Source organism: Onychomys torridus, chromosome 14 (assembly GCF_903995425.1).
Source record: "Onychomys torridus chromosome 14, mOncTor1.1, whole genome shotgun sequence".
NCBI lineage: Eukaryota > Metazoa > Chordata > Mammalia > Rodentia > Cricetidae > Onychomys > Onychomys torridus.
This window is the reverse complement of record NC_050456.1, coordinates 67410508-67429547: the sequence shown is the minus strand read 5'-3', so window position 1 is coordinate 67429547 and position 19040 is coordinate 67410508. Positions and strand designations below refer to the sequence as shown.

The following is a 19040-nucleotide window of genomic DNA, read 5'->3' as shown; positions in this document are numbered from 1 at the left end:
ATTAACTCACCATTTAGATGATCTGAATGTTTCAAATGTGGCACTGTGGGCTGTTCACTCTTGGCTGAACATATGGTGAATGAATGGTGAATAATGCCATCTAGTGATGGACTGAGTTCAGCTCTTTGCTATTTCTCTTGCAACAGTGAGCTTTGAGTACTGGAGAGCTAACATTCAGGCCTGCCTTTTAGCTTATTTTAGAATTTTATATAAAAAAATATATATATATGGTTTATTGTTAATATTTGTATTCTGTGTAGTTTTATACAAAAAATAGAAAAGCTACACTTTGATTATAGTATGTTATTAGTCCCTTTCTTTGTTTATTTAAAAAGATTTTAAGCTGGGCATAGTGGTGCACACCTTTCGTCCCAGCACTAGAGAGGCAGAGGCAAGAGGATCTCTTGAGTTTGGGGCCAGCATGTCTATGGAATGAGTCCAAGGACAGCAGGGGTTACACAGAGAAACCCTCTCTCAAAATCCAAAAAACAACAACAACAACAACAACAAAAATAGAATTTTCAGGTTTATTTTTATCTATGTGTGTGTCTGTGTGTATATGCACATGTAAACATGTACCTGAGGAACCCAGCATAGGGTGCTAGATCCCCTCGAAGTGGTAGTCATCTAACATGGGTGCCAGGAACTGAACTCAGGTCCCCTGGGAGAGCAGCAAGTGCTCTTAACTGTTGCGCTGACTGTCCAGCCTGTTAGTCCTTTGCAGTCAGGACACCAAAGACAATGGCGGCGTTGAGTTGCATTTTGAGAAATGGCGTTTTCTCTCTCTCTCCCTGTTGCTCCTGTGTGCAGCCCTGTTTCTTCAGCAGTGCCACTTCCTGCGGCAGGCTGGCCACGCCGAGAAGGTCATCTCTTTGTTCCAGGCCATGGTTGACTTCACCTTCTTCAAGCCTGACAGCGTGAAGGAGCTGCCTACTAAAGGACAGGTAGGGCACACTCTGTCTCTCCCAGAAATCCTGCAGTGACCAAGGAGAGTTCCTCCACAACAGCAGTGGGATGTGCAGGCTCGATTAATGGGGACCCTTTCCCCCAGATACAAAGTCCATGGAGAGGCTCGCCTCCTCCCTTACCACCCGTTCGAGTGCAGCCTTGCCGCCACAGTTACGCCACCCCGAGCCGCGTGTCGCTTTCTCTGTCTCGTCTGGGTTGTGTTGCTACCTCTTCCTTGCCTTAAAACCTCTACCTGAACTGTGAACGAAGTTCCACGTGGGCGTGTGCTCAGCAGTGCTCATCACAGAGGGGTGACCAGACATTTCCAGTGTTCACTCCATGTGGAACGTAACTCAGCGTAAGAGCTCTGCGGCTATGAAAAACAGCCACTTCTCTCTGTCCGCTCTCTGCTTTGGGAAAGGGGCTGTGGGCAGGTGGTGAGAACATCTGGACTCAAGGTGAGCCCTGGGAAGATTTTTTGAGAAGGTCTCACGTGAACTGCCAGTGCAGACCATTTTTTATCATGATGCTACCTTAGACAAAGTTGGGTTAAAGAATTACACCTGTTAATGCTAGTACAACTAATTGTTAATTAGCCTTTATACAAAGCAATTTAAAAATGTGCTGTGATGTTTTAATTCTGTGCTGTGCTTCAGAAGTGCTCTGGGTGCTATGGTGAGGCCCCGAATCCTCCTGCCCTCCCCTCTGCTGAGGCTCCTGATCTGGGATGAGAACAGTTTCTGCTCATGATGGCAGGGTTTCAAGGACCCCTGCTCTGCTGTGTTCAAGCCCCCAGCCATGCCTGGAGATGTTGAGTTCCCTAAGCATCTGCATGCATCTCAGCTAGAGCTGTCCATTGCCCCTCTAGTGGGAGATGCTGCCACCGTAAATGTGCTAGTGTAAGACTGAACAGGGAGAGCCTGTGACACTAGTCTGTGCCAGTGGATAAACAAGCCTTGTTATAAACACACATCATACTCTTGAAATACCAGCTTTTGCTTGCGTACATGGTTTCTTTCTTTCGTTCTGGCTGTACTAGAAATTGAACCCAGGCCTTTACACTTAATAGGCATTGAGTTTTTGTTTTGTTTTTAATATCACTGTTTCAAAAGCCAGTCTGTAGTCTTTCCAGCCCATTTCTTGAGGGTGATTGACACTCATTTGCTATCCAAGGCTGGTGTCAGCACACTCTCTGCCCTGTGACCCTCATAGGGGTTGTTCCCCACAAGGGATGTCCTGCAGCTGTCAGTCTATAATGTGCTCCCCAGAAACTTGCTTGTCCTCCAAAGGTTCCTGGAGAAAGTTTTCAGTAGAGTAGATTTTTGGCTGCCTAACGTGCTGTTGCTAGTCGATACCAGGATCAGGAACAGGATGAGTTCCTGTTCAGTGTTCATTCATTCTGTTCCTGGGGATGCCTGCCTGCCTGCCTGTATGGTGCTTTACACACTTCAGATCTCATGTCTAAAGGACGGCAGGGCCCGGCCTTCAAATGCAGATGGCTTTGTGCCGCAGGTACCTCCCTCCACACATCTGTGCCTAAGGCATATATATATTGAGTTCTACTGTGTGCTGAGCTAGATGAGAGGATTAAGGGCGAGAAGAGCCTGCAGTGGTTAGTCTGCACTGGCGGGGTCAGAACTGGGAAACGCTTTCCTACTCACTGCAGACCCTTGTCACTGGACCTGGACCAGCCTTTCATAACCTGATCTTAGAAGTCACTGAGTCCAGCCCACACTGTAGAGCCATATACTAAGGGTGGAGTAATGGGGCCCATCTCAGAGACTGCCTGCTGAAATAACTCCTTTCTCTGCTTTGCTGTGCATATGGACTGACTCTAAACATTGGATGTACGATGTTTTAGGGATCCTGTGCTCCTCAGATAGCCACCTGTGCTTATTTGGCCTGATGACTCAGGAGTCTCGCTTGTTGTTAGGTTGGCCTAACTTCTGTTATTTAAACTTGAACAGGTGGAGTTCTTTGAACCCTTCTGGGACAGCGGAGAGCCCCGTGTTGGGGAGAAGGGAGCCCGAGGCTGGCGGGCATGGATGCACCAGCAGGAGCGTGGCGGCTGGGTGCTTGTCAACCCAGGTGAGTGCTTCCAGGGCATGCTTTCTCTTCTGGGGTCAGGTTTCCCCTTCATGATCGTTTCTCTGTAGAAGCTGCTTAACCGTGGCGGCTTAAGAGCACTGTACAAGCATCAGAATGTCAGAAGGACTTAACCAGACCCCGTGGACTGCTGGAGCACCCAGCTCCCATTCCCAGCATGCAGCACTCTGAGCATCTGAGGGCTGGAGGCTTCCAGATGCTCAGAGTGCTTCCTTTTCCAGGCTGCTCTTGAAGTAGCTAGAGTGTTGTTAGCCCCCTACTTCCTACTCTTCTGGGTGTAGATTTAAGGAAGTCTTTTTGTAGTGTTCAGACTAACAAATTCTTGCCTCTTTAGGAACCTTAAAAAACAGTAGTAACTACCGCGTGCATAGTTGTCATTCCGTCTGACACCAAAGTGCTTCCTAGGGTTATCCTTCTAAAGAGCCGGCCAGGAGGAATCCAAGGGGACCGCTGGCTCCCAGTCTCCTGGCCTCAGTTTCAGTAACAGGAATGGGGCGGGGCTCAGTGGAGAAGAAGGTGTTTAATCAGAAGCCGGGTAGAGCTGGGCAAAATGACACACATTGGGGACCTCGTTTTTCACTTAAATTCTTAGGACTTTCTTTGATTCTTAGTTCTGAAGTACTTGTAGGTGTGCATGAAACTGAAAAACAGAGAGTGTGCCCCTGTGTCCAGAGGGCACTCAGATTTTACCAGTCTGCATTTCTGTGTGTGTGCACGTGTGTGTAGATGTGTGTATGTGTGTCTGTGCACACATATTCATGTATATGTGTGTATACATGTGTGGTGTATGTCTGTGTGTCTGTGTGCTTTATGTGTGTGCGCTTATGTGTGTGTGTATGTGTATGTGTTTGTGTGTGTCTCCCAGGCAGTTTCGTCACTTGGTTAGCTTTGTGCAGTCTCTCTCAGTCATGACACAGAACTATTTCGACACTCAGGGCTTTGTTTATTGTGCCACTGTTTTTTAGCTGCATCGTCCTTACCCATAGCTACTCAACACATGGATCTGTTCTGATACATATTACAAATGGAATCATTACTTGTGTGTGCGTGCGTGTGTGTTACATGTATGTGTGTGTGTAGGTGTGTATGGGTGGTGCTGGCTTAGGCATGCTCATGTGTGGAGGTCCTCTGTTGCTTCTCACCTTATTTTAAGAGACCGTTTGCCACTGGATCTACAGCATCCCACTTTGTCTGGACTTGCTGTCCAGCAAGCCCCAGGCTTTCCTGCCTCCTCCTTCTTCCCCCGACCCCATCGATGGGGTTACGGGTGCACACTGCTATCCTGAGTGCTGGTGATCACATGCAGTGAGCACTTCACCCACCGAGCTATCTCCCCAGCTGCCATACAACTTGAAAAAAAAAAAAAAAAAAAACAGAGTTGCAAAGTAAAATATAAGATTTACCATGGTAACAGTTCTTAAAAATGCAGTTCAGGGTGTTAAGTGTATTTACACGGTACATAGCTGTTCCGGCGGATCTCTAGAGCTCTTCACTGTTTTCCAGCTGAATTAGTCTTGGTTATCATCATCCCTTCCCCAAGTCCTCTCCTCCCCTGGCAGCTACAGTTCTACAGTGAGTATCAGTTGCTGACTTCAAGAACCTCCCGAAAGAGGAGTCACATATGTGTCCCTGTGTAGCTGGCTTCTTCTTCTGCTTGTAGTGTGTTTGGGAGTTATCTGGGTTATAGCATATGCCAGAATTTCCTTTCATTTTAAGTTTCTGTTATAATCCCCTGTGTGTGTGTGTGTGTGTGCATTTTGCTTATCCATTCTTCTTTGGATGGATGCTTGGGCACATCTTTGGTGCTTCTTAGTGGAGCTGCTGTGAACACGCGTGTACCATGCCTGACTCCACTTCCAGTCCTTTAAGGTATACATTCACAAGTGGAATTGCCCAGTCATGTGACAGCCTTTTAATTCTTTAGCTGCTGTCTTGTCTTCTAGCACCATTTTAGGTTTTTACCACCAGGTCCAGTTCTCCATATCCGTATTGTCACTTGTTTTCTCTGTCCAGAGGGGACTTTGTTTAGCTCAAGTCCCTGGGGCTTGTTCGTTTGCTGAGCATGAGTCTGATGTAGATAAGCCACAGTTTGTGTCCTTCCCCTAAGAAATCGGGGCCATTGATTTTGGCTGTGGTGAGTAGGGCTTCCTTGAACCCAGGTACAGAGGTCTTATTTGCTTGCATTTGTGTGTGGGCACGTGGACCTCAATTTTCACCTTTCTGCAGTTGTGGTAGGAGCCTGTTAGTTTAGAAGAAGGAGCCAAACTCTTTCTGGATGTGGTCACTCCATTTTCCTAAGCCCTAAAAGTACTGGGCTTTGCAGGCAACTGATAGTACATGTTCAGACTTAGGAAACAAAGTGAAATACATTGTTGGACACTCTAAACTTAGTTTTTGAATCAAACTATAGTGATAAATCATAATGAAAAATATAAAGCCATTGGCTAAGCATCAGATGGGTTAACCAGTGCAGTCATTAAATTCCATTTGTTCAAAATAATTACCTCTAGCTAGCTATTCTTAAAGTGCATTAAAATGACATGGGATTAAGAATTCAGTGAGTCACATGTAGGTGGTGGCAGCATTGGCACAGATAGTGTTTTGTCATCTCAGGAAGTTCTGTTGGGCAGTGATGTTCTAGAATCCATTCTCAGTTGTTTTTTTCTGTGAAAGCATTGAAAACATCACTATTCCATCCTTTATCTACTTGTTTTTTCTGGGACTCTCCCTGAGTCCTTGAGCCAGGGAGGCATCGTGGTAGATCTGTGTGCCACATGCCCAGTGTAGCTGTCACAGAAGACCGGTGGTGATGGTGGGTGTATTTCCTGCTTCAGTGAACTAGATGTTTCCTTCTTATCTAGATGAGGATGAGGAGGAGCCAGAAGAGGATGACCAGGAGATAAAAGATAAGACTCTGCCCAAGTGGCAGATCTGGCTTGCTGTTGAACGTTCTCGAGACCAGAGGCACTGGCGGCCCTGGCGCCCAGATAAGACCAAGAAGCAAACGGAGGAAGACTGTGAGGACCCCGAGAGACAGGCATGTACCCTTCACTACAGCAGAAAGCGTTCAGCCCCCCACCCCCACCCCATTTATTTGTGCATGGTAGCCAGAAGAAGGCATCCTTTCTTCTTATTCTCCACCTATTCCTTTGAGACAGGGTCTCTCCCTGAACCCAGGGTTCTTGAATTTCTAGGCTAGGCTGGAAGCCATCAAATCCTAGTGATCTTTGTGTCTCCGCCCTTCTGGGATCTGGGGTTTTAGGCGTGTCTTGTTAAGTAGATGTTGAAGACCTGAACGCTGATCTCATGGTTTTGAACCACTGAGCCATCTCTCCAGCCTCCAGGGCATGTGCTTTCCCTCGGTGGATGGGGAAGGAGTTAGAGCTAATACTTCACTTATGTCAAGAAATGATCTGGTGTTTGATGCTCTGGTAGGGGCTGGCATTTCTGGAGATTTTAAATAAAGGAAGATGTGCTATTTTGTTTGCTTGTTTGTTTATTGTTATGTTCTGTTGAGGTCTGTAGTCCAAGCTGGTCTTGAATTCATGATCCTCCTGCCTTTAGACTCCAGAGTGCTAGGCTTACAGGGATGTGCCACCACGCCTGGCTAAGAAGTGCTGTTTTGAAGTCTGGAATTGATCCAGTTTTTACAAGATGCCGCCAGCTCATTGTTTGGCTTATGATGCAATGTGTATGAGGCTCTTGTGACCCTCCTTGCAAGTGAGTTGCCTTGAGGGGGTGGGTTGCTCTTGCTCACTGCTGGTCCCCTGTGTCTACAGGCTGTCCTCTGGCTAGTGCTCAGGTAGTGAGAACTAGTGGATGCAGAAGAGATAGCTGATGCTGGAGCATGCAGACCTCAGTGCTGGCGGCATTTGAGGTGGTGGTACAAGGATGGAGTTAGGACCCAGAGAGTCAGGGTGGACCAGAAGAAGCAGCCTCTGGTGAAACCTCGGCAGGCCTGGAGCGGGGAGCTGAGAGCCTGGGAGCCCTCAGGCCCCTTTGCCACTTGAGCTGCCGAATGTTTAAAGCGAGGGTCCTTGTTTTGGTCCTTGGGGATTTCCTGGAGTTCATAGTCAGCCGATTTCCAGAGCAGACTGAGCTTCTTGTCATTTTGCATTTTCTCTGTCGAAGCCCTAGGGAGAAAAGCTTTCTGATGAGTTGCTGGTTCAGTTCATTGAATCCTGGGCAGTCCAGTGTTACAGTGCTTGTACCTGACTTCCTCTACCAAGTGGCAAAGAAGCCAGTCAGTGTGAAAGCGCCTGAGACAGGGTTGTGTCCTTGGCTGTGGCTTTCGAAGTGATGTAGGAAGTCACCGTGAACACTTAGAGCTAGCGCCGGGCTCCATGGCTTGTCACACAGCCATTGCTTCTGCTGTCTCCTGCTTACCCTGGTGTACCTGCGTATCTGTCTTTGGGGCAGCTCTCATTTTTTGAAGCAAACTTTCTAGAAAGAAACTACAAATAGTGTGCCTCCCACCCTGAAGTCAGAGCTCTCTGTAATTGTTAGCTGCCAGTGGAGCTGGAGTTGTTTGCTTCCGGAGTCAAGATCTTCTGTGAGTCCAGCAGGTTGCTTTGGAAGCTGTTGGCTTCGGCCTATTGGTCTTTCCCTTTTTCCCACGGTGTGCACAAGTTCTCAGTGGCCCATCCAGACTGCAGCTCTGTTCCTCAGCTCCTCACGCTGCCTGGGGTCCAGTCGCTCGTGTTGCCTGGGGAGCCTCTTGATTCTTTGTGTTTTGTAGACGACCTAACTGCTGTCGATTAAAACTTACTTTGCTTTGACTAATGCTGGGTTAGTGCCTCTGTGTGAAGAGCCGTGCAACTGTGACAGCTCTGGTGTCTCACTGGCTGCGTCTCGTCTTGCTGGCAGGTGCTGTTTGATGATATTGGACAATCTCTGATCAGACTTTCCAGCCCGGACCTTCAGTTCCAGCTCATTGAGGCCTTTCTGCAGTTCTTGGGCGTGCCTTCCGGCTTCCGGCCTCCAGCCTCCTGCCTTTACCTGGCCATGGACGAGAGCAGCATCTTTGACAGTGAACTTTATGAGGAAAAGCCCTTGACCTACTTCAACCCTTCGTTTTCGGGCGTTAGCTGCGTTGGCTACATGGAGCAGTTGGGCTGTCCTCGCTGGACCAAAGGTCACAGCCGAGAGGGCGAGGAGTTTGTCCGCAACGTCTTCCACCTCGTGCTGCCTCTGTTCTCAGGCAAGCACAAGTCTCAGCTCTGCCTCTCCTGGCTGCGGTATGAGGTTGCCAAGGTAACTAGCTGCCTCCTCCCTCATTTCATGTCAGTGTCTCACGGGATCACAGGGGTTCCAGAAGCACCCGAGTACCACTCACAGAACTTCCTCCTTTAGTGACTCTTGCAGGCGCCTCGGATGTGAAGGAGCAGCAGGAGACAGGCCAGTGCTTAGTGGCCAGAGCTGTCTGTTGTCTGCGATTATCCAGGCACTTAGTGCTAAGAGCCAGCGTCGGCCTAAGCAGGGTTAGAGGATCTGGGGCTTCTTAGGACAGGAAAATAAGCTGCTTACCCTAATAGCTGGCCCAGACTCTGCTCTGCCCTCTGCTGGCCAGTATTAATACCAACTCTTACGGATAATGTGCTCTCAGTTCGTTTCTAAAACATACATATCCTTTGATAATTTCATACACAAATACAGTGTATTTGGATCATAGCTACAGAGTTCCCCCACCCAACTCTGTGGAACTCTCGCCCCTACTTCATGTCTTGTGTTTTTTAATATGTAAGTCCTCAAACTATCTGCAGCTTACACACAGCAGGTTGTATGGGAATTGTGTCTTTGAAAAGTGTCCTTGACTGGATGATTGAGTCATTAGAAACATGGAAGAGAGACATGGGCTCACAGTGTAGCTGATCATTTTCCACCCTCAGTGAGCTCTTGCCTTTGGACAAAAGAGAAATGTGGCCCATCTCTGGAGATGAGCCTTTGGAGAGGGGTGGGCCTGCTTGTTGGGTTGGGCCTGGTCTGTTCAGGCTGGCACCCATGGCCACGTAAACCCCGATTTCATTGCCAGCTCGGGGCTGGTGCCAGCCAGATCTGACAGAGGAGGTGTGGACTGCTGCCTCGCCAGTGCCTCCCCAGGCTGCAGGACAAGGAGTGCTCGGGGACCCAGCACTGTTCTTTTCTTTTTGCTGTAGGTCATTTGGTGTCTACACACTAAAAAGAAGCGATTAAAGTCGCAGGGAAAGAACTGTAAAAAACTAGCCAAGAATCTCCTTAAAGAGCCAGAAAACCGCAACAACTTTTGCCTCTGGAAGCAGTATGCACACCTGGAGTGGTTGCTTGGCAACATAGAGGATGCCAGAAAAGTGTTTGATACAGCACTCAGCATGGCAGGCAGCAGTGAGCTGAAGGACCGTGAACTCTGTGAACTCAGTCTGCTTTATGCCGAGCTGGAGATGGAACTGTCGCCTGACTCCAGAGGAGCCACCACAGGCCGGGCTGTCCATGTGTTAACGAGACTGACCGAGAGCAGTCCCTATGGGCCCTACACCGCGCAGGTCATGGCCACTCAGGTTCTGAAAGCTCGAAAGGCTTATGAACACGCTCTGCGGGACTGTCTGGGACAGACTTGTGCCTCCGACCCGGCTACCGCAGAGTCCTTGGACTGCCTGGGTAGCTTGGTGAAATGCTTCATGCTTTTCCAGTATTTGACTGTAGGGATTGATGCTGCTGTGCAGATATATGGACAGGTGTTTGCCAAGCTGAAGGGCTCTGTTCTCCCAGAAGGTCCTGGGCCGGAGGACAGCGCCAGCTCTCAGAGTTTGAGCAGTGTTCTCGAAGCTGTTACCCTGATGCAGACAAGTCTGCTACGATTCCACATGAACATTAGTGTGTACCCTCTGGCTCCTCTCCGAGAGACGCTCTCAGAGGCTCTCAAGCTCTATCCAGGCAATCAGGTTCTCTGGAGGGCATATGTACAGATTCAGAATAAGTCCCACAGTGCTAACAAGACCAGGAGATTCTTCAACGTCGCCACCAGGTCTGCCAAACACTTGGAGCCTTGGCTGTTTGCAATTGAAGCTGAGAAGATGAGGAAGAGGCTGGTGGACTCTGTCCAGAGGTAATTACTGGCGGTCTCATGCATGGGTCTCACAGACCTTTATGGGATGGTTATTGTGTACTCAGCCCCTTGCCAGGTCTCAGGCTCTGCCACAGCTGCTGCACTGCTCTAGATGCTTCTGCTAACAGACTGAAAAGTGAGTAAGATACTCCATCCTCATTAGAACCATTGGTGACTGTCTTCCTGTGCCAGGTGTGGACCTGCCCTTTATTTCTGGTGTATCTGAGATATAATGAGAACATTGTGCTGTCAAGCACGGACTCTAGAGGTCAGCTCTGATTCAAGTGCCCGCTCTGCCACTTGTCACCTGGGTGACTTTGGGCAAGCACTTCATCTCTTGGACAGTTTCCTCTTCTGTCAAGTGGAAATCATGGAAGAGCTGACCTCCTGGGGCTTCCCTCTCAGGTCCAGGGCAGCAGGTGCTTGGCTGAAGGTTGTACACAGTAGTTGTGAGCTTCTGGGAGCATTCATCAAGAATGGCGTCATGCTCCAGTGCCTTCTTTTGACATAGCTAAATGGTCATCCTGGAACCCTGAGCTCAGGAGTCCTTGTTCCTTCTGGAATATTTGCTGCTGCTTCACGTCGGTCATCTACATGGGATTGCTTTTAATGACACTTCCTTTCACTTGGTTTTTGTTTCTTCCATTGATAGTTTATTCACTCCACCTGAGTCTAAATGGAAAGACCTTTTCTCTCCCCAGGCAGGACTTTGCATTCTGATCACAGGGTGGGCTTGTGTAGGCTTCCTGGGCAGGCTCAGCATAGTGCAGAAACACAGCCCTGGCCAGTGCCTTTGCTCCAGTCTCACCGGCACAGGCTGTTAGCATGCTCACCCCTGGGGGACAGTGCTTCCCGAGAAACTGATAGAGGTGCTGCCGACCTTGGTCATTGCTGAAGTATGTCTTCCTCCGTGATCTTGGGGACAGAACTGATCTTGGAATGACCTGAGTTCTTTCCTTGCAGAGTAGGTGGTAGAGAGGTCCATGCCACCATCCCAGAGACCGGCCTGACGCATCGGATCAGGGCTCTGTTTGAAAATGCAATTCGGAGCGACAAGGGCAGCCAGTGCCCCCTACTGTGGAGGATGTACTTGAATTTTTTGGTAAGAAAATATTTCTTGACTCTCTGTTTTTGTTTTGTTGAAGCCCTGTGTCTAAATTTATAAGTAGAAAAACCTGCAGCTGTCAGTAGCCACCACCTGGGAAGGAGAGCCTTATTTTCAGCCCTCGATTTGGCATTGTTCTAGTGCTTTCTGGAGGGCTGGATTTGTGGATAGGTATTGTTTAAATCTGGTTTTATCATGGAAGATTTTGTCTACTCCGTCTGTGGTGATTGAGAGTTTTGCTGGGTATAATAGTCTGGGTTGGTCTCTTAGTGTCTGCATAACTTCTGTCTAGGACCTTCTGGTTTTCAGAGTTTCCATTGAGAAGTCAGGTGTTATTTTTATGGTTCTGCCTTTATATGTTACTTGGTCTTTTTCCTTTGCGGCTCTTAAATATTTTTTCTTTGTTCTGTATGTTTAGTGTTTTGATTATTATGTGGCGAGGGGACTTTTGTTTTTGACCTAGCCTATTTGGTGTTCTGTAAACTTCTTGTATCTTCATAGATATTTCTTTCTCTAGGTTAGGAAAGTTTTCTTCTGTGATTTTGTTGAATATATTTTCTGTGACTTTGAGTTGGTATTCTCCTTCTTCTATCCCTATTATTCTTAGGTTTGGTCTTTTCATGGTGTCCCAAATTTCTTGGACGTTTTGTGTTAGGACTTTTTTGTCTTTAGTGTTTTCTTTGACTGATGAATCTGTTTTCTCTATTGTGTCTTCATTGTCTGAGATTCTCTGTTCCATCTTTTGCATTCCGTTGGTTATGCTTGCTTCTGAAGTTCCTGTTCATTTAGTCAGGATTCTATTTCCATTATTCCCTCAGTTTGTGCCTTCTTTATTGTCTCAATTTCAATTTTCAAATCCTGAATGATTTCCTTCACCTGTTGATTACTTTTTCTTGGCTTTCTTTGATTTCTTCCAATATCTTGTTTTTTCTTTCATTTTTTTTAAGGGAATTTTTTATTTCCTTTTTAAGGGAGTTTTTCATTTCCTCTTTAAGGGCCTCTATCAACTTCTTAAAGTCATTTTTAGGGTTGATTTCTTCTGCTTCTTCTGCGTTGGTATGTTCAGGTCTTGCAGATGTAGAATCACTAGGTTCTGATGGTGTCATATAGGTCTTTATGTTGTTGCCTGTGTTTGTGCACTGGCGTCTACTCATCTCTTCCTCTGCTCGGTGCAGGCAGTGTCTGTGTCTGAAGGTGCCTCTCTTGTTCGAATTGATAGTCTTGGTCCCCTGGGACTTCTTGGTCGAATTGGTGTTGGTGGCCTCTGTTTCTCAGGGAGCAGTTGTTCCCAATTGGTGCAGGGTGGGCTTATGGCTCCAGTGGTTGTTGGGTTCACAAGGGCTGGTTTTTTGGTGAAGGAGCAGGGAAAGTTAGCTGTCTGGTCCATGGGGCTCCAATGGCTGAGTCCTAGGGGCTAGAGACCTGATCTGCGGGACCGGAGATGGGGCCTTACCTGTTCCCAGTGGTGTAGGGTGGGCTAATGATTCTGGTTCGGTGGCTGGGCGGCGCCTTCTCTTACATTCTCAGGTCGCGTTTTTGTTCGCTTGTCAACACCTCGGCTGATCTTGTTTGCTCAGACTGCAGACTGCAGGCTTCTGAAACCTCTCCCGAATGGAGCTCAGCTGAGCAGGTTGATCAGTAGGGCAATCTCACCAGCATCTCCAAGTTGTTGGGTTTCCGGATTGGCAGCTGTGGCCTGGGTCGGCCTCGGGCAGATGTTTGGATCCGTTCTGGTTGCATCCCACGGAAAGGCTCCTTCCCTAAGTGCTAGGATTAAAGGCGTCCCTGCTCCAAGCTCTTAATCTCCATGTTCTGACCAACTCTTCAGCGGATAAAAGCTCAGCTTCCGGTCTTTATTACGACGGCCTCTGCCTCTGCCTCTCTGCCTCTCTGCCTCCTCTCTGCCTCCTCTCTGTCTCCTCTCAGCCTCCTCTGGGTCTCTCTGCTGCCTCTGCCTTTGTGTAGTTTTGGTGCCTGTCCTGGAACTCGTCGATTTGGCATTGTTAATCTTTATGTGAACCTGATTGAGTGGTGTCCTCTGCTTCAAGATATCTGGAAGAATGGAATTCACAAGTAATTATTGAGCTGTTGGTTTCTCTGAATTTTTAAAAATTGCAGCTTGGAAAATGTCCAGGACCTTCCATTTCAAAGAAGCTGACATTCTTGCCTTTCTACACACACAATCTCCTGGTCTTTATTAACCTTGTTATTAAAAGGCAAGGTTCAGTCAAGACAGTGAACTTGTGATTGGGACCTGGAGGTCAGTTCCAGCATGCACAGGCCCTGGGTTCAGTCCCCAGCACATTAGAGAGAGGGGGAGGAATATACTCTGGCCTAGCTCTTAGAAGTCACGTGGGTGGGGTTGGGGATTTAGCTCAGTGGTAGAGTGCTTGCCTAGCAAGCACAAGGCCCTGGGTTCGATCCTTAGCTCCACCAAAAAAAAAAAAAAAAAAAAAAAGTCATGTGAGTGCCTTTCCTGAACTATCTGTTCATTAGCCCTGGACTGAAGGCCTGAGGGAGCTGGGGCCATGGTACCCAGGACAGCTTGGTGCATGCGGAGAAAACTGGCACATTCTTGGGTGCAGAGTTGTGTCAGTCATCACCAGGGTCTGTACCTGAACTTCACAGTCATTCTTTTGTGTCTAGATGTGTTCCAATGGTGTGTGTGTTCATGTGTGTTCATGTGTGTTGTGTGAGGAGGCCAAATGTCAGCCTTGGGCGGCTCCATTCCTCAGGTGCTATTCACTCCCCCACCCCCTATATTTAATTGAAATAGGCTCTTTCACATGGCTTTGAATTTGCCAAATAGGCTAGGCTGGGTGCCTGAGAGCCCCGATCCCCATCTCTGCCTCCCCAGTGTTGGGTTAACAAGTCCGTGTCTTGCTTGTTTTTCACGTATGTTCTGGGAATCGTGCTCCAGCACAAGCACTTTACCAGCTGACTGTGTCCCCGGTTCTTCCAGTCAGTCTCTAGAGCCAGAAGCCCAAGTCTATGGCCGAAGAGGGTTCTGTGCCGAAATGGTGTTTGTGGCACATCCTGATTGGACTGCCCAGCAGCCTGGCGCAGGCAGCAGCAAAACCTGGCTTTCGTCAGACCCCTGCCCGACTTCCCCGTCCCCCTCAGTCTTCCCAAGGAGAGGAAAGAGCTTTCGAGTGGACGGATACTTGTGTATTCTCCAGCTTCACGGCCCAAGTGTCCAGATGCACCCAGGGAAGGTCAGATGACAGACCTTCTCTGAGCCCGCAGTGAGCCAGGTTTGCTTGGGTTGTGTGCAAAAAACTGCTGTTGACTTGAGAAGTCTGGACCTGGAAGGACGCGTGTCTTTGATGCGGTTGTGTTAACACCAGGACGGATTAGAGCAGTGACTGGCTGGCAGCTCCTGAGGCAGCTGGGTGGGCTCCTAGCACTTTGTTAATTAATCACAGTTAAAAAAAAAAACAAAGCTCAGTTACAGGGTGTGGTCAACAAGTGTCTGGGGAGGATGGGAAAGGCCACTGGGAGCGCTTACCTCTTGTGTACCGTGGTCTCTGCACGTGTGCAGACATGCTAGCATGCTTACTTTTCCCTGCAGAAATACTGAGGACGGTAAAGCTTGCTGTGGGTTGGCTGTAGGAAGAAAGGGTCAGACAAACAGCAAGTTTGAGACTTAGTCCTTAGGTTGCACTTGGGCAGACTGAGTTTGAGGGGACGATTCAGCTGTTACTCTGAGCCAAGCTGGTGGCGGTGTTGAGAAAGTGACAGTTTCCCCCAGGACTCGGATTGTGTTCCTTCTCAGTAGCAAGGACATCTAAGGAGATAAGCCAGTCAGCCGTTATGTGACCCGCTGTGCACAGTGCAGGAAGCCTCACCGTGTAAGAGGAGCTGTGGCCTTTCGGGGTTGTCCCCGTTAGATCTTTACCTTCCATGTAGTGTGCTGTTCATCTCTGCTCACAGATCTTAGGCCATTTAGAAAGGCTTTCATTTTCAGGGCTGGTGGGAGAGGAAGACTCTGCTCAGCCTTCCTCCTAGTGTGAAGGACGAGCCCCTCCTGACCCTCTGTGTCACCTCAGGAAGTCACACAGGAAGTGCTAGAGAGAGGTGAGGTTTTCATTTGGGGAGGGTGATGTCAGTTTTTATAAATTGTCTTAATTTTCTGAGATGTTGTGTCCCCATCAGAAGGTGGCACACATCAGTTGGTAACGGAGATGCCCAAGCAGGTGATTCTTAAACCCTAGTTGGTGTCTAGAAATGGACAGTGACAGGCCTGGTGGTAGCTGCCGCCCGCCTTTGGAGAGAAGAACGTGTGCCTGGCTCAGGGCTAACTAACTGTGTGCATCATGCATCACATGGTGCCTGTGAATCTTGGTTCCTGGGGTAGAAGGTGAAGCCTCTGGAGCAGGAGGGATCAGATATTCAGAGACAGGGATAGTGTGACCAAGCCAGGGCCATTTATTTTTCCCATCTATAGTTTTTCTAAAGAGAAATTGCCCACTGACAAGCCGGCTGAGCAAGGAAAAGGGAGACGCACACCTCAAATCTGCCTCCTTAGAATGGGGACTGGGGATATTCATGTGGTAAAGAAATGGGAACAAGCTGCATGGGAAGGGCCATGCATTGTCTGCACGCGTGCAGTCAGACCTCACAGTTCTCCCTGGGATACCGTTCTCAAAATGGGGAAGTGTGGCCTGAGGGCTGGAGTGTTTTCAACCTCCTGATGTCCAAGGTCACACTAACAAGACACGTGAAGAGCCACGGCCTTATCAAAGATGGCCTACAAGTCCCTAACCAGTAACCCAGGCAAGCATTGTTACCATGAAGCATCAGAGCTGCTCTCTGTGGCTGTCCTAGGAGGAGACTGGTCCCACAGTCAGCCGTGGGACTTAGAGAACTGCTGATCTGAAGCCAACTGAGAACAGGTAGCTGCAAGGGAGAAGCACAAAAAGGCTGGTGTGACGAGACAGGCCAGCTGCATCTGGTGGCAGATCATTCTGAAAGCTGGGTTCCTGACCTCCCAGAGCCTTGGAGACACAGTTTCTTATTCATTTGATGGCTGTTTCTGAGAAGGGCTCTTCCATCTTCAAAGATGCTTTTGAGCGGCTAAATGTCCACATGTACAGTTGTTAGCCCTTCCTTTAGTGAACACCTAGCACATGACTGTGCTCACTAGTCAAGGACTTGGCTTTTTGTAGCGGTTCCCTTCTCTGCTAGCTGTACTTCCTTTGGTTTTGCACAAAGGCCGTTAGTGCTCTGAGATGTTCTGGGTCTGCCTGATAGGACATGCTTTCCTAGTCACAATACCAGGGGTAACAGGGAACTCGGGGAAGGAGGGAGTGGCCCTAGCCTGTTTCAGTCCTGACAGAGATGTGCAAGGACTCAGTGGACATGAAGAAGGTAGGGTCGGAAGAGGCAGGTGGCTTCCAGGAGAAACTGCTCTAAGAGGGGCAGGTGTACTCAAGGCCGTGCCTTAGACTGTGACATCATGGAGGGAACGCAGTCACCTCTAGGCTCTCACCTGGCTTTGGGTCCTTCCACACCTGATATAGGAAGGCAGCTTCCTGTGGTGACTTTGGAAGGACATGCCAGAGAGCAGTTCTTACATGAGGGTAGTCTCCTTGTGCCTGGGCTTACTGGGGTCCAGGGTTAGCTGTACATGGCTGAGAAGTGCAGTAATGTGACATAGTTTTCCTCTTCCATTTCGTCAGTACTTACGAGAGGACATTGAAGCGTGTTGACTTGGGAAGGAAGGAGAGCACATTAGCTCTTTGGGGATAAATTCAGAGGCTCATCCTCAGAGCAGGAGTCTTCTGAGCCACACATATGACCATGGGAGTCACAGTCTTCCTGTGACCATGGGAATCAAACTTGAAAAAAAGAGAAAGGGTTGCAGAGGCTGAAGAAATGGCTTAGTGGTTAAGGGCACTTGCTGCTCTTCCAGAGGACCTGGGTTCCATTTCTAGAATATCCAGCAGGCGGCTCACATCTGACCCGAACATCTTAGACACACACACACACACACACACACACACACACACACACACACTCACTCACTCACTCACTCCAGAAACATTTGTGTAGTGTTTTGGATCATAGGTAGCCTGTAATATTAATACAGTAGTGGGGCAGTGGTAGGGCTCTTGCCTGGCCTGCAAGAGGCCCTCCAGTTCCAGGAGATCTCACAGAGCTGCCTAGGTGGGAGCTGTAGAGGGCCAACATCAGGCTACCTCTAAGGCAGAATGACGTCTAGGCTTTGACAGAAACTTTTAATAAGCTATGGGCAAATTAGCCTTTGAGTCTTTACTATTTAGTCAGTTTTAGACAGTCTTTTTACCTAGTCCAGGCTGGTTTAGGAGTTGTTCGCCTCCTGCCTGCCCCCCATGTGGATGTGCAGCCATGCTTGTCTTCTAAGGCCTTCCAGAGAAATGATGTAACTAGTACCCAGGGGTCCTCGTCATTTGGTCTCTGAGGATAATTTTCACAAAATGGCAGATCCTTTCCCATGCGTACAAAGTCATCAGCCTCACCTCATGGACATGTCTCATCCCGAGCACTGTCACTAACACCTAGACAGTAGGGAAAGAGGAGATTCAAGGCTTCAGAAATCAAGTGTTGAACGACCCAACTCAGCAGTGGCCCAAGAACATTCTCTGGCACCTGGGAACCATCCCACAGGTTGTCAAGATGGTGTCGGTTGACACAGGCCAGCTTCTGGTATCTGAGGGCAGGCGCAGACTGTGTGCATTGTAGCCTTAGCCTCCCTGGCTCACCTAACGACGATCTCTTCCTACTCAGGTTTCCTTAGGGAACAAGGAAAGAAGCAAAGGTGTGTTCTACAAGGCACTCCAGAGTTGTCCCTGGGCAAAGGTAAGCTTTAAACACTGCCGTCTTCAGCTTCCCATGGGCCTTCCAGCCGCCTCTGCTCATCAGTGTCAGGGTGTGGCTCTGCCAAAGCCGTGTCCTAGTGACCCTGTCCTGAGATGATGCTCCATGGGGTTAGCGCTTTCCCAACATTCTCCTGCAATGCCCAGATGCCCATGTCCTACCCAGATGAAGAGGTGTTGGGAAACCAAACAGGGTGAACTAGATTGCTGACCCTGCCGGCCACGTCAGAGTGAGCGCTTCACTCTGTATTTACTGTTTACAGCCATTTGCTGTTTCCCCTGGACATGCAGAGCTGCCGGAGCTAGGCAAGTCTCTGCAGGCGGTTGAGTGATGGGACTCACTGGGACCCTCCGTGATCTTGCTCTGTGCTCACGGCCAGTGTTGTCTTTCTCCGCTGCTAGGTGCTGTACATGGATGCCATGGAGTACTTCCCAGACGAGCTGCAGGAGATCCTGGACGTGATGACTGAGAAGGAGCTTCGTGTACGCCTGCCCCTGGAGGAGCTGGACCTACTGCTGGAGGACTAGCGTACCCCTGGGGCTGTGCTGGTCTGCTGAACAGGGAGGGCAAGGGGCCCAGGAGAGCCACAGCTGTGCAAGGGCTTTCTTGACTGTCTGGGTGGGGTTTGGACTGTTTACATATTATATATGTGACCAACTGCATGTACAGATGGAGCCATGCCAGAGATAAACCTTTTGTGGTTGTGTGCAGCTTCCTATTCCTTCTCTCAACCCGCTTAGTCAGCACTGGCCTGTCACACTGCATGTGTCCACGATCCTGTCACAGGTCTGGCTACTTGCCATGGAGACCTCCTCTTTCCCTGGGCTGGTAAACAGATACATTGTTCTTTATCTTCCACCTGGTTATCTAAACGTTTCCTGCTTGCTCTGGTGATCAGCAGCACCCACAGGGACCTTTGGGTCTGCATGGCACTGCTCAGAA

The 19040-nt window shown here is 48.9% G+C and overlaps 1 protein-coding gene across 3 annotated transcripts in view; it reads left to right on the top strand.

The window, feature by feature from the left end:
* Nrde2 (NRDE-2, necessary for RNA interference, domain containing) overlaps window positions 1–18804 on the top strand; it is a 40331-nt gene extending 21527 nt beyond the window's left edge. For 2 of the 3 annotated variants that reach the window (XM_036206196.1, XM_036206195.1), the window contains exons 7-14: window positions 811–944; window positions 2916–3036; window positions 5916–6091; window positions 7921–8307; window positions 9210–10135; window positions 11099–11237; window positions 18009–18080; window positions 18500–18804. In XM_036206196.1, the coding sequence (XP_036062089.1) occupies window positions 811–944; window positions 2916–3036; window positions 5916–6091; window positions 7921–8307; window positions 9210–10135; window positions 11099–11237; window positions 18009–18080; window positions 18500–18625 (2081 nt within the window). In that variant the 3' untranslated portion in view covers window positions 18626–18804. Of the gene's footprint in view, window positions 1–810; window positions 945–2915; window positions 3037–5915; window positions 6092–7920; window positions 8308–9209; window positions 10136–11098; window positions 11238–18008; window positions 18081–18499 lie in introns of those variants that run through there. The other variant, XM_036206197.1, reaches the window with a different exon arrangement.
* The last annotated feature ends 236 nt before the right edge of the window (window positions 18805–19040 follow it).